The sequence below is a fragment of the Crocodylus siamensis genome, chromosome 4, assembly GCF_052110815.1.
Source record: "Crocodylus siamensis isolate JL-2025a chromosome 4, ASM5211081v1, whole genome shotgun sequence".
Classification (NCBI taxonomy): Eukaryota; Metazoa; Chordata; order Crocodylia; family Crocodylidae; genus Crocodylus; species Crocodylus siamensis.
This window is the reverse complement of record NC_143398.1, coordinates 147,964,877-147,979,505: the sequence shown is the minus strand read 5'-3', so window position 1 is coordinate 147,979,505 and position 14,629 is coordinate 147,964,877. Positions and strand designations below refer to the sequence as shown.

Below are 14,629 nucleotides of genomic sequence, written 5' to 3'. Positions count from 1 at the left end.
AGCAGCATGGGCAGCCTGGCTGGGCTCCCACCCATGCCCAAGCCTGGCACCCATGTTGATGTGTTGCCGGGGAGGGACTCTTGGGGCATCAGCACCCTGTCCTAACAAGCTCCCTGCATGCAGCCTCCACCAGCAGCTTAGGGAGCCTGCGTGAGTGCTTGCCCCGACATCTCCACAGCCTTGGCCACAGCCATGAGATGCAGCCAGCCATGTCACTGCCAGCCACCACCAGCACCAGATCTTCCCCCAGGTGGGGGAAGCTGCCTACACTGTGCCCTGCCATCTGATGAATTTGCCAGGAGCCACAAGCTGTCATCACCAGCTGGGACTAACCAGAGCCCCCAGCCACGCTAGCCCTGGCCACATGGTAAACCCTGTACTGGGAGGAAGGGCCCTCCACCCCAGCCTCTGTCCCTGCCCCGGCTCCCCAGCTGTCCCGGCCGCACTTCCCTAGCTGGGTTCCCCCTCACAGCATTCAAGGAGGTGGGAAACAGTGCAAAACATTATTAAGCAGCTCAAACTGCCGCAGCTAGGAAGACATAGGACTCTCACACACTGAGGAACGTGAAAATGCTGGCAACAATGTCCTCCTCAGTAGTGGGGGGCAGAGACATTTAGCACAGCCACAGATAGCCCTCTAGGTGGTGGTAGAGGTTGCAGAGGAGCCTGGGCTTGCCCCCCCACACCATTGAAGCTCAGGGTCCTGTGCCAGGTGTGCAAGTGAGCCTGGGGCACCATGGTGATCAGCAGGGCCTTGTGCGTCAGACACCTGTTGGTCTGCAAAAACAGCTCCTCACACAGTGCCCGGGACATACACAGGAAAGGCATGTTCGCCCACCCAACTTACCATGGTCCCTGGCCACCTGTGAACACCCACCCCCTGATCTAAGGCCAGGCCCCGCACAGCCCCTGGAACAGAGCATCTTTTCTCAGAAATGTTGCAAACTCTCACAGACAGCTTCTTTCTCATGGCTCTGCAGGCCCTGAAGCTACACATGGGGAAGAGGCTGTAGGTGGCAGCTGGGATATGGGCTCAGGGTCACTGCCGTCCACAGCTGGGATCCTGTGGATGCTCCAGCTCCACCAAAGAAGGATGTAGGACAGGACCCTCCTCCTGGAAGATCTGGTTATGGCATCAGAGAACCATCTAAAGGCTGTTTGGGCCTGGTGGGTGGAGGACATGGCCTGCCAGGATGCTCAGGACTGATGCAAGGAGGTGTGGAACTGGCATGAGAAGGCATGGGACCAGGCAGAACAGGAGTTCTGGGCAAAGGCCCTGGCCCTGAAGCATGAACAGCTGGAGGCTCTGTGGGAGCAGAGCACAGTCCTGGGCAAGGAACTGCAGGTTACGAAGGATGACTGCTGGGTCCTGGACACCATCCTGGCTGCCCACTGCCTGGCCCCTGACCCTAGCCTGGCCTGCCCCCTGGCAGCAGCCCACCACCCAGCTGGGCCTGGGCAGAGGTCCAGTGCTGCCTTCACCAGCTAGGAACTCCTATCCTGGCTCTGCCTCAGGTCTCCTGCCACTCAGCCCCCACAGCTGAGCTGAGGCAGGCCACACACCCTGTCCCCAAGTGGGTGCTGAGCTGGAGCTGCATGCAGCAAGGCAAGAATGGCATGCCAGACCTGCTCGCCCTGGACACCAGCTGCCAGAGGGGAGGCTGCCAGAACCAGGGGAACACCACCTGCCATTGCCCTGGACAAACCCCTGACCTGCTGGGCTCACCACAGCATGCATATCCATGGGGGAATGGCCAGAGGCCAGAGTGTTTGCTGCCCATCTCAAAGCTCTGCCCCCTACATGCCCCCACTCCACAGCTGCCCATGCGAGAAGGGCACACAGACACACCACAGCACTCCACTTGTAAATAGTCTGCACAGGGAAGAGGGTGTTTTATTGTCAGAGTGTGGTGGAGAGTGTCTGTTTGTTGGCAGGGAGGGAGGAGAGAGATCTGTTTTTGGGGGAGGTAGGGAGGCATGGGGCTCTTTTGTTGGGGAGGGAGGGGAGGTCTGTTTGATGTGAGGGGAATAAAAATTGTTGTTCTGAGATATGGCTGTAGTGAAAGTGGTGCTGGGGGTGGCTGGGAGGGGTGGAGGTGTCTCTGGGTGGCTGTCCAGGCAGGCTATAGTGGGGAGTGCAGGAGGAGGTGGTAGTCCAGCACCTCTCACATGTGGTGCCTTGGTTCCCATTGGCAGGTGGGTGGCTATCCCAGGGCCTCGGCAGGTGGGGCCCACTGCTGTTGCTGCCACCACAGCTGGTGCTCCTGCTGTCAGGCTGTCAGACCTCCTCCACAGAGGCCTCACAAAACAGCTCCCCCTGGGTCTCACAGATGTTATGCAGCAGGCAAGCTATGACAATGGCCCTGGGGGTGTTGTCTTCAGCAACTTCGAAGTGGGCAGTGAGGGTGCACCAGTGTCCCTTGGGGTGGATGAAGGCACATTCCACCAGGGCATGGATCCAGTTCAGGTAGCAGTTAAAGTGGCCCTGGCAGGGGTCCAGCTGGCCAGTGTAGGGCTGCATAAACCAGGGGAGAAGTGAGTAGGTAGGGTCCCTGATGAGGAGGGGCAGGACCATCATGGTACCCAGCTGGAGGTCCAGCACCCCCAGCATAAAATACCCACTCTGAACCAGGGCAGGCAGGGTAGACTTGCAAAACATGCAGGTATCATGGGCACTGCCCACGCAGCCAGCACTCACATAGTGGAGGCTGGTGTCCATGAGGAGGGGTGGCCACATGGCAGTTTCCTGCTGCTCCAGGCACAGGTGGAGCTTCCCCAGAAGGTCCAGAAAGATGGCCTGGATCATCCTGAATACCTCTAGCCACAGCTCATCATCCCTGGTCTGCTGGAAAATGTGCAGCTACCATTCCTGGCTGATCACAGAGGCAGCAGGGTTAGAGGCACAGAATAGTGAGAGTGGCCTGGCAGTGGCATCAGTGTCCCTGCTGGGATCCAGCCAGCTGGACAGTGTCCAAGCAGCAGCTGTGTGGTGGTGGCAGTGGCCACCCTGGGATGGCACATTGCAGCTGGGCAGGTGGTCATTGCATGTTGGGGAGCCAGTAGGGCTGTGTACAAGCTGGCAGTTGGCATAGGAGGCCAGCAGGGTCAGTGCGGTGGCCTGGAGGCTGCAGTGGCAGGAGCCTGGGGTGCTGGTCATTGCTGCCAGGGGCAAGGCCTGGAGCAGCCATGGTGCAGGGATGCAGAGACAGCAAGGAGAGAGCTACCACGTGCTGTCCCTGTACTGTGCATGCTGCTTCTGGCCAGGAAAGGGGCTGTCGTGCACCCAGAGCACTGTATGCCAGTGAACAGGAAGGGAGGCTGGCTTTTCAAGATGGCTGCCAGCAGCTGCAGCCGGTGCCTCGAGTTCGCCCCCTCCTATGGTGGCAGGGCCCATTGCAGGACCACAGAAAGTAGCAGCAGTTTGCTGCCTGGAGCAGCTAATCTCCTCTTAAGTCCCTGCATGTGTAGACACCTGCCTGGGAGAACTTACTCACAAGTAGTTTACTTGCAAATAACCTGATCTTGGATCAAATGCTTGTGTAGATGTGACCAGTATGCCTGCTTTCTCAACCCTGCTAACTAATGGCTTTTCCCTCTCTTGCAGCTGACATACTTGCCCCCTCCATGGGGTGAATGTCGCTCTTCAGATATGGGCTTAGCCTTCTTTCCTGTTTACAGTATCACAGCTTGCAGGATTGACTGTGAAACTCGATACATCGTGGAGAACTGCAACTGCAAAATGGTTCACATGCCAGGTCAGTTTGCACAAGGTGTCTTGGAATATGCGCAGCAATGTAGATCATTTACTTATTTGTAAATTAAATTGGATTAAGGCCAGATGTTATTTTTAAAGCAGTAGAGCTGTTCCTGATTAACTATTTGTGTGATGCATTCCTTCCAGAATTTGTGTGCCTTACTGTAGATTAGTTTAACCCCCTTCCAAGTGAACTAAACTCATTTGCGGTATTGTTGTTGTTATGGAATAAGAATGTGCACATGGGGAGTTAATCATGCACTTGCCCTATTAAGCACATGATTTTGCAGAAGGACATTGCACTTCTAATGTGTCCCAATCCCACTGGTGCTATGAGCAGGCTTTAGAGACTGTGCTGAACTTTACCAGAGTTTAAGGATTTCCTCTGGCACCTTCTGCCCTGCACTAGTTAGAGATCATTTCACGTACCAACTCTTGGTGGCCAATTCAGTAGCGATGTTTACTCTTGAACTTGAAGCCCTTTAAGGGTATGGACACACATGACACTTAGACTGATTTAAATTGAAACCTGAAGTGGACAGACATACAAGCTTGTTAGACTGGCTTAAAGCTTGTGAGAATGGTACCAAAAGCTAGAAATAGATGTTGCTGAATGAAGTGGATCAGCTGTGCCATGATGTATTGTGACATAGCCGATCTGCATCCTTTAGGAAAGCACACATCACCCTTTGTTTAACCTTTGATGGTGTAGGACAAGGGGCACTGTGATCTCCCTGCTTTGCCTGCTCATCCAGACCTGTTCCTAGCAATCACTGGAGATGGGTCTGACTGAACAGAGAAAGTGGAGCTTTTCCTTGCACAGCCAGACCTGCTCTTTTGCAATCAGAGGGACAGGTCAGGCTGAGTGGGGAACCCTGACTTCCCTACTTATGGAGCGGCAATCGGAAATTAGGTTCCGTTGACCTTGCTCTGTAGGGACTGTGAGATCAAGTTCATGGTTTGCAAAATGCACTGGGATATTGATGAAAGTCAGGGTTTTTTTGTGATATCTTTTATTGGAACAGTTCTGTAGTTGAAAGAACTGTTGGAAGACCTTGACCTTTATAAACTGTTTGAAAACTGCTTACCAAAGCACTGCATCTAATTGAGGTGGTAGTATGACTTTTTCACTTCCCTGCATTGTTGCAATATTCATAGAGATGAATTATTGATTTTGATAGTGTCCAAATAAATCAGTTCTGCTTGGTTCCTTTGCACTACAGCTGCATAGAGCAGCCTGAAGTACTGCAGCTTAACTCAGAACAGGAGTTAAGTGGCTTAACTTGGAACAGGAGAGCACCCTGGGAAGCCACTGGGGAAAGAGGCCTTTGCCATAGGGCACCTGCCACCCCTAGATTGCAGAGCATCCCTAACTAACCCGTCTGAGCATGCAACATAAATTGACTGGGGTGTGCCAATGCTCCTGCTGGTACCAAAGCCAGACTTTCCTGGCTGGAGAGTCTTGCCCCTCTGCTCAGGGTTAGACTGATTGCCATACTTGGGGTCAGGAAAATTTTACCCCATAGTCAGATTGGCACAGACTGTGGGTGTTTTTGCCTTCATCTGTAGCAGCCCTTCATCCTAAATCTCTTGAGCATATATTGACATTTCATAGAAGCAGGGCATTTGCTGCCATGGGTCCCCTGCTTTACCAGCGGCAGGTTAGGGTATTAGGTCTGTGTTGTGTCAGGGCTGATGATAGTTTTATGTAGTTTATATTATGGATTGTATAGAGTGGTTAGATAGAGATAGTCCTGCCTCAGATGGGGCTGGACTAGATGACCTCTGGAGATCCCTTCCAGCCCTACTTCTCTATGATTCTATGACAGTAGCCATCAAGATCCTAAATTACTCCCTGGCCAGTCTCACTGTGGATGAAATACAAAAGCTTGCTTCCTTCCATGCTCCACAGTCCTACCCTGACCACAGCATCCGGACATCAATATTTCCTTCATTCCACCTTCACTGCCCAACCTGGAAGGAGTTGGTCTCCTGCCAAACAAAACCCCAGCACCTAGGACATCCCACTAAATTGTGGGTGGGTTCTGATTGACAGGATAAAATTACACCCAGGCCACGTCTACACGAGCACCTGACTGCACAGTTACTGCACAGTCCCGATCCCGCACAGTTATTTTTAGCTGCTAGTGCTTAATAGCAAAGAGCCACTGTGCAGTAGATTCTTGCTACTGTGCAATAGCGTTGGCACCCCAGTTCATGTCCAGCGATGCTACATCACTGTAGCAATGATTTACAGCATAGTAGCTCATTGCTATGATGACATAGCAGCTCATGTAGCTGCACCCCCAGAACCCAAGAACCCACTAAATATGACAATGCAGGAGGAAACCAGTGGCAGGAATTCCACTGAAACTAATGGAATCCTCCTTTCACCCCACCTGCCTGAATGAGTAGGCTGACTTTATAAGACTATCATCACCCCTCTGAATCCAGGGGGGTCACCAGGTTGTAGTTAATATGCACAAGTGCATACAGAGGAGCAGCATTATTCACATATATTCTAAGGCACAAACTGCATTCTTGGGTTGATTTACTGACTACTGAAGACCAGACACCTCTGAGGCAGAATGCAAACACTGTTTAGCAGGATTAGCATCTTTTCACTGGAGATGATGAAGGAAACTATGCTCCACTGAACCTATAAAAGTGGTCTAATTAGGAATTTAATTACCTGCACCTTGTGCTCATGGATGGCCTCAAATGGTTGGGGACTGTATTTCATGCCCTATCTTTAGCACAGTGTGTTTTCAATAAGGTGTGAAGTGCTAAGACCCCTCCATACAGATGCAGAGCTGTTTATGCTGATTCAGCCAGCAGTAAGACCATGTGGGTTCACTTCAGAAGCACAGATACAGAAGCATAAATTCAGTCCTGAAGAATAAGGAGTTTAAGGATCTTAGAAGAAAAGTAATTAGGAGCATCAAAAGAGATGCCCATTGAGGGGAAACTCAGGAAATACAAACTTCTGGGGGAAGCTGGAAATGAGATTTAGGGTTTGTTTTGATGACTTTAGGGTAAGACTAAGACTTCCATGCAGACATACTTGGGTACAGGCAGGTGTGAGAAATTCATTTGCTTATAGTGCTCTTGCACCATGCCAAGTCTTTTGTTTAGTTTAGAAAAGGAGGAAGAGGCAACCTATTTGATCAATGACTGCTTTATGTAGAACCTGGATGATACTTTCAAGCCTCCAATCCAAATGCTAATCTAGGCCAAACAGACCTTGCCCAGAAATCTGACAAAGTGGCCTAGCTCTGTGCCATCCTGCCAATTTTACATACAGAGTACCTAACTCCAGTGGGGAAGCTACAATGAGATGCTGACTCTAACCTGCTTCACATCTCACCCTGCACCCTGCCTGCCAGCCTCATTGTCCCCAAATGCACCTCTTCCTAGGCTGTTTGCACTGGGTACACTAACAAGAGGTTGTCTAATACATAAGTATGGCTGCTTTCATGCTATTGATGCCAAACGTGTTAGTTGATGCTCTGACACCAGCATCTGTTTTCTGACTCTGTGTATTTCCCTCTTGTCTTCTGTTTCTTTTCTATGCAGGGGATGCACCTTTCTGTACTCCTGAGCAGTATAAGGAATGTGCAGAACCTGCTCTAGGTTAGTACAGCCACGAATTATCAGGCTCACTTGGACCCTTTACAATGGTGGTGGATGATGTGGGTATCAAACGGGAGGAGGGGGTACCACCCAAGCTGCCTGTAGTCTCTTTATCAGTACAGTCAGGCCTCGATTTACATGGTATTTTTGCAGCATGGTTTCAGTTATGCATGGTCAATTAATTGTGACCCTTTATTTTTGTACACGGCATGGATTTACTTTTACACCATGCAATAAAGAAAATTGGTGTATCAGAAATCGGTCCAATGTGGCCAATAATTTGGCCAATAAATGCCCGTGCATGCATGCAGCCACAGTGCAGTATGTAGGCAATGAGGAGCACAGCCAGGTAGCTTGGAGAGCTGCGTGCAGCTGGTAAGTCTGGTGTGGTGGATGGGGAGAGGGGGAGGGAAAGGAGGTGCAGATCATGGCCCCCTGTGGTGAGGGAGGGAGTGGGGCAAGGGGGCAGGGGCAGATGCTGGCCAGCCAGGGTGGGGCGGGTTCAAGATGGAGCTGTGGCTCATCTGGGAGGCACGGGGGAAGGGAGGGGTGGGCAGCTACTGCCACTGCATGCACCCCAGGGCACATGGGAAGTATGTGCCCCCTGGATCTTCATGGGGTGGGGAGGGCTGCAGCTGTGGGCCACACTGGGAGCTTCTCAGTGGGGGCTGACCAGGCTGAGCTCAGGACAGACAGTGGCAGCACTGGGAGCGGACTATGGCGAGGGGGCTGCAGCCACCCCAGATTTCACCATAGCCTTCTCCCAGCACTGCTGCTGCCCACTCAGTGCACCCCAGCTCTTTCTGGTGCAAGAGTGGAGGCGGGGGTTGGATAAATGGGAGATCATCTTGTGAGCCTGGAACCTAAACCCTTATTTCCGATAGACCCTTGGTATCTTTTTACATGATTTCTATTTGCACAGTGTTTTTTCAAGAACATAACCACCGTGTAAATCGAGGCCTGACTGTATTCTTCGATTAACATACAGCAGATAGCAAACAAATAGGTTGTGATGGGGCTGAAGACAACAGCAATTGCTGGGTACTCCAGGACTACGGGACCAAGCCCTAGCTTCATTCAGAATACTTCTCAGCAACATTTCCTCAGTTGCATGCTTTAGAGAAGAGAAATTTGGATAAATAGTGCACACAATATTCCCAAGAGCCCAGCATGTTTTGGGCGTGTATCAGCCCCAATTTGGAGGAATCGTATATGGCATATTGTTGGAAGCAGGGCCGGGGCAGGCAAGTGGCCCAAGTCAGAAAAAGCAGCCAGCAGGAAGGTTTAAGAAGATCCATAATAGACTAAGTTCTATCCCTGCTGTTCAACATCATCACACCCCAACCATCATGAAATTTTAACCCCCCAGCACCGAGCTTCACTGTTGTTCCTGAATGTCTTCCACACCCATGGGTCACCCCAAACTAGGCACTGTCCATTCATTTTGGAGCTCTTAAAATATGTTACGGTACTATCACTGACACATGGCAAAGGCACACATTTTTGCTATGGTTCCCCTGAGCTTGCAGGAGCTCTCAGAAATGTCTGTGTTATTCACCTGTGTGGTCTGCGTCCAACCCAACCCTGCAGTTCTAGGCCTTTAGAAGTTACAGCAGGTGTGTAAGTGGCTCACTTCTGGTAGCAAAAAGACAACTATCTTGGTCAAGGGTTATCTTTTTTCTCGCTGTTTATACAGTGCCTAGCACAATAAGGTCCTGGTTTATGACTGCTGTGACAGTGACAAACAATAATATTCTTAATCTGTTGTGGTTAGTTCGTGAGGAGAGGTAATTTTTCTTGCAGAGTTTCAAAAGGTCAATATGAATCATTTTGAAACAAGCCCTCAGGTACAACAGGGAAGACTCTACACTGATGGGTGCACAAACAACCTTAACTCTGGCCATGCCTACCAATTCTTTGTGTATTAGGCCACTCCTTGTGGACTCTGATGAATGTATTCATCTCTTGTATTAATGTGTCAGTGAAGTTCCTATGGATGTGCAGTGGGTCCCAGTGAAGGTTGTTTACAAAAGACTGGGACTTTACATGTCAATACTGTTGTTAGCTAAGTATCCAAACTGCAAGGCTAATGGGAGGAATATTTGGATAGAAGGTCCTGTAATTGGTCATTTTCATATTCTTTAATCTCTTTTAATCACCATGTAATTCACCTCCAGAGCAATCTCAGCTAATAAGCTAATCATGTTTTGAGAAGGATAAAAATAAAGGATAACAGTTTTAAAAGCACAAAATTACTTGGGAGACCAATTCCTATTTTCAAAGGTGTCTTAAAATATTTTAGGACATTTTCAAAACTGCCTGAGGCCCAAATCTGGTACTTGGCACCTAACGCCTATTAAAAATCATGGGAATCAGCTATCAAAATAATCTTGAGAGTCTAGGCCTCGGAAGCTTAGAAGACTAAGTCCTATTTTTAAAGTGACTTGGGCACTTAGGGAGTTTTTCTGAAGATCTTCAGGTGCCTAATCCCCAAAATAGGGACCTACAGGAATTTTCAAGGCACCCAAGGCACATAATTGCCATTGAAATCACTTGAAATGACATGCTAGGGGGTTCAAAAGTACCTGGATCCTAAGCATTCTAAGTACCTGGCTCTAAGCTTCTTTTGAAAATGAGCTGTAGGCTCCTAAGTCACTTAGATACTTTTAACAATGTCATTGTCTTGCACCTCCCCCCCATCACATCACCTCCATTATAGTTTATCCAAATGCAACCTCTTGAATTACAAGAACTATACTAGTTGGCAGTTATGCTGAATAGGCAGCCATAACATTGGGTCTCTTCTCTTCCTTTATACATCCCCAGCCAAACCCCAGAATCTGAATGAGTGCATGGGACAGGCTTCTCCCATGTTACAGGTTGGTAGGAATGGCCACAGTAGTGAAGTGGTGGATTGAATGATAGGGAATTTGACAGAAATGGCCTTTACATATTGCTGATTGTTTGACCCTTCCCTGGGTAGAATTGCCTGCCCCTTCCACTCCCAATCTGCTTTGAATCAAAGAAAGGGTATATTTATAGGCTATGCCCAGTAACTCTTGAAAGTGGATGTCAATGTAATCCCATGTGACTTAGTTCCCTCGTCTTTTTCTAGGTATGCTTGTTGAAAAGGACAGCAGTTACTGTATCTGCAGCACACCATGCAACCTAACCAGGTACAACAAAGAGCTATCCATGGTGAAAATCCCCAGCAAGACTTCAGCCAAGTATCTGGAGAAAAAATTCAACAAGTCGGAAAAATACATCTCGTAAGTGCAGGCACCAGTGCTATAACAGTTTTATCTAATTTAATTTATAATGTAAAAAGCTTCTTCAGAGCAGGCTTCCAAGGGCCATATCAATTCAGTGCTTAACTCAGCTGGTACTGGTGCCAAATACTGGTGATGCATTCATGGCAAAGATAAAGTGCCATGTAATATGCCATGTAAAACCTTTCCTCAGATAAGACACAGGTAGGTTTTTCCTCAATGTAGTTGCTTGAGGTCAACTCTCTGCTCCCACTTGGGATTCACCCCCTTGGTTTGAGAGCCTTGTCTCCATTAGAATTCTACAATTAGAAGTGTTAAGCATACAGGCCAGAGGCTGGATACCTGTGGACCAGTTCAAATCTTTGGGCACCTATACAGGTGCAGTGAGGCTGCTTCAATGTGATGTAGTTACATGGCAATTATCGTGCCCCAGCAAACTCCAGCATCACATGTATCAGCGTCCCTGTGCTGAAAAATAGCAATGGGGGTGCTTTAACTAAAACTTGTTTGATGAGCTTTAGTTAAAGCACCCTGCCGCCATTTATCAGTGCAGGGACACTGGTAGACATGATGCTCTGGGGCACTTTAATTAGAGTGGCTCTCGGAGCTGCTCTAATTAAAGCTCCCCCGCCACTTCCAGAGCCTGTGTATAAGTGCCAAGCCCACAGGGTGCCCTGTGCTCCAGATCCAGCCTGCAGGGAAACCCATGCTATTCATCCAGCTTATGGGGACAAATGAGTTTGACCCTCCTGTTCTACCTCAATACAATGCTGGTGAGGTAAAAGCACTGCTTTTTTGGAAGTGAAGATATAACCTTAGCGTCCATTTCTGAACTGTAGGTGCTGCTCCTCTTAGCAAGTGAACAGTACTCTGCATTGGATAAATGGTTGGAATGAAGAGTTCTAGTGAAGGAGTTAGACTCGTCCTCTCTGCCCCACCCTCAGCCCCACTCCCATCTCACACTATATGTGTGATTATTGTGAAAGGACCAGCAACAGTTCCAGGTGACCAGCATTCCTCTGTCACATGACATCTAACCTGGCTTTCCCTACAAGAGAAAGATGCAGTGAAGACTGAGTGGCTTGCCCTGGCTCAGCCATAGTATCTGGGCTGCATGAGGGGCTCCCCTAAGTGAAGTTCTCTAGATTGTACCACACAGGAGTTCAGGCTGGGTCATCAGAATGGGCTCTTTTGGCCTTAAATCCATGAATCTAGAAATGTATCTTTGATGTGCTGAGACTTTTTCAGAGGCGGTAGAAGAGAGGAGATGGGTCACTCTTCACTTCTTCTTACAAAGCCCAGGTAGCTTTAGGCAGCAGGTGTTCTGATGCCATTGTCCTGTTTGTGCAGAGAGAATATTCTTGTGCTGGATATATTTTTTGAAGCACTCAACTACGAGACCATTGAACAGAAGAAAGCATATGAAGTGGCAGCCTTACTTGGTAAGGACCATTCTTATCCTATGAATTTCTGAATCAGTGTATGCATCCATGCTGAGAACAACAGACAGAGGGACAGTGCATACAGCCACACACTGAGTGTACATATGCAGGGTTGGGGGGTTGTACATAAAAGGCAAATGAAGTAGAAGGGTGTTTGTGCAGACTGAGTGTGCTTATATTGTGCATTTAAAACAGTGGCCTGGGAGTCCGGGAACCATCACAGTAATTATCCATTGTAATGTAAAGTTCATCTCTTATTTTCTTTCCTGCACTGAGTAGGTGAATGTCTTGGGATCATGACCACCCCCCCGCCCCCAAGGTGATTGGAAGCAAAGCTGTTCCCTGTTGAGATCAGTATGGGCTCAGCTCTACCTCTGAAGAAGAGGGCACTGTACCTATCTTTGCATTACACAGTGGTCACATCTACATGAGATTCTTACTGTGCAGTAGTAGTAATGAACTACTGCACAGTCAGCATCACCACAAAGCTATGTGGAGATGTTACTGTGCAGTAACGCCAGTACTAAATGACTGCATAGTAACAACTGTGCAGTCAGCATCTTATGTAGATGCTGCCAGTTGCTACCTGATCAAGACACATCAGGGTATGTGGATGATTTGGCTCAGCAGCTGGGGTATCTCAGCTTATTAGTAAGGGAATGTGGAGCTGCTCACTTTCTAGGGTGCTGGTTTGATTGGCCAAAGCCAGCTATAACTGGAAATCATCACAGTTTAGGAGGTTGTGCAAAAGGATCTGGCAAGTCCTAGCACAGTGTATAGCAAGACCATCATCCTAGTTTTTTCAGTAATTGTCACCATTGCCAGGGAGATTGAAAAGGCAAATAACACTTCCCTCCCCTGCCCTACTCAGGTTCTGATTGAAATACATTGGTGGGGGAAGTTTGCACTGCTGCTGCCTAGGCAGTACCTGCTCTGTCCTTGAACACTGGGCTGCAGTGCCCTGGGCTCTCTGCTCAACACATGGAAAAACATCTTTGGAAACAGAACCCAGCTCCCTCTTTTGCAGGCCACAAGCCGTTTTTCACTGGGCCACAAAGTCACATTCCTTGCTTGCTATCCTTCTAGATCCCTGACTCTTACTCTCTTGGCTGCCCAGCTTCAGTAGGATAGACAGAAAGTGCTCTGGGGAATGGCTAGCCCATATCCTGGTGGTGAGAGTAGCATGCTGGAAGTAGAAGACATTCGGGTGATAAAGGCTTAGAGCCATAGTCTTTTACACTTGGCAAGCGAAACTTTCCCAGCTCCTGGGATCTTCACCCTTGGTTTGCAAAATATAGATCCTCACCTCTGCAGAGATTATATACCTGTAATTGTCAATTGCACTGAACATTCATTTCACCTCCCCTGCAACGTGTGTGTGTAATATATATACATAGTACAAAACAAACAAGATTTATTGTACAAGAAAGACAGATTACACAATAAAAAGTAACTCAAGACCTTTTCTTCCCATCAGGCACCTTATAAATACCTTAAAGCCAGCTCCCCTGATCTTTTTTTTCTTTTCTGTGCAATCCTCAGAAAGCAGGTGAATTCTCCAAATAATTCCTTTCTGGTTGGGCACCTGGATTTCCCCTGATAATGGCCCTTCCTTTGAACACTTCCCACTCCCAGCTGATCAATATGCATACTGATTCTGGGTGCCTCCCTGTTGCCTCCCTGTTTTGATAGCCCTCCCTGGTACCTGGGGGTCAGGTTTTTCCATGACAATATATCTTCTTTTATAAATTTACTCACCCCACTGATCAAGGTTCAATGCCATGCACTCTCCAGAGACAGGCCTTCTCCCTGCTTTAACAGGCCTATCTATCTATCTATCTAGCTGTCTATCTAAATGTGCAATCTGGAATGCACAGATCCATTCTCTCATCTTGGGTGGGGCTGGGGGGGGGGAGGCACAATTCACTCTTCTGTTGCTATGTCCTTCCGTTTCAGGAAAGGATTATCTCATTAACATGTCTTGAATTTAACAGGTCACTACATTCCAAGCATAGAAATAATAGAAAATTAGGGTTGGTAGGGACCTCAGGAGATCATCTAGTCTAGCCCCCTGCTCAAAACAGGACCATCCCCAACTATATCATCCCAGACAAGGCTTTATCAGGTTATGTCTTAAAAACCTCTAAGGATGGAGATTCCACAACCTCTCTGGGTAGCCTGTTCCAGTGCTTTACTACCCTCCTAGTGAGAGAAGTTTTTTCCTAATATTTAACCTAAGCTTCCCTTGCTGCAACTTCAGACCATTGCTTCTTGTTCTGTCAAGGATTACTTCCCTATAAGCCCAATGCTCCAGCCAGTTTTCTACCCACCTTACAGTCCATTCATCCAACCCAGATATATTTAGCTTGCTTGTGAGAATGTGGTGAGGGACCATATCAAAAAAAGCTTTGCTAAAGTCATGCAAAAGTCTAGAACTCCTGGTTCAGAAATGATACCTTTTATTAGACCAACTGGGAAATCACAAAAAAAAATATCTTTTTCTGCAAGCTTTTGGGCTCAAAGTCAAAGTT

General features: G+C 48.4%; 1 protein-coding gene across 4 annotated transcripts in view; it reads left to right on the top strand.

Annotated features, from left to right (window-relative positions):
• Positions 1–14,629, top strand: part of LOC149866763 (acid-sensing ion channel 2-like) — a 447,342-nt gene that overhangs the window by 371,464 nt on the left and 61,249 nt on the right. For 3 of the 4 annotated variants that reach the window (XR_016441947.1, XM_090044134.1, XM_090044133.1), the window contains exons 4-7: positions 3,605–3,755; positions 7,331–7,387; positions 10,503–10,656; positions 12,007–12,098. Coding sequence is in view for 3 of the 4 variants with exons in the window: in XM_090044134.1 (XP_089900260.1) it covers positions 3,605–3,755; positions 7,331–7,387; positions 10,503–10,656; positions 12,007–12,098 (454 nt within the window). In the remaining variant the exon portion in view is untranslated. The remainder of the gene's footprint in view (positions 1–3,604; positions 3,756–7,330; positions 7,388–10,502; positions 10,657–12,006; positions 12,099–14,629) is intronic. The other variant, XM_090044135.1, reaches the window with a different exon arrangement.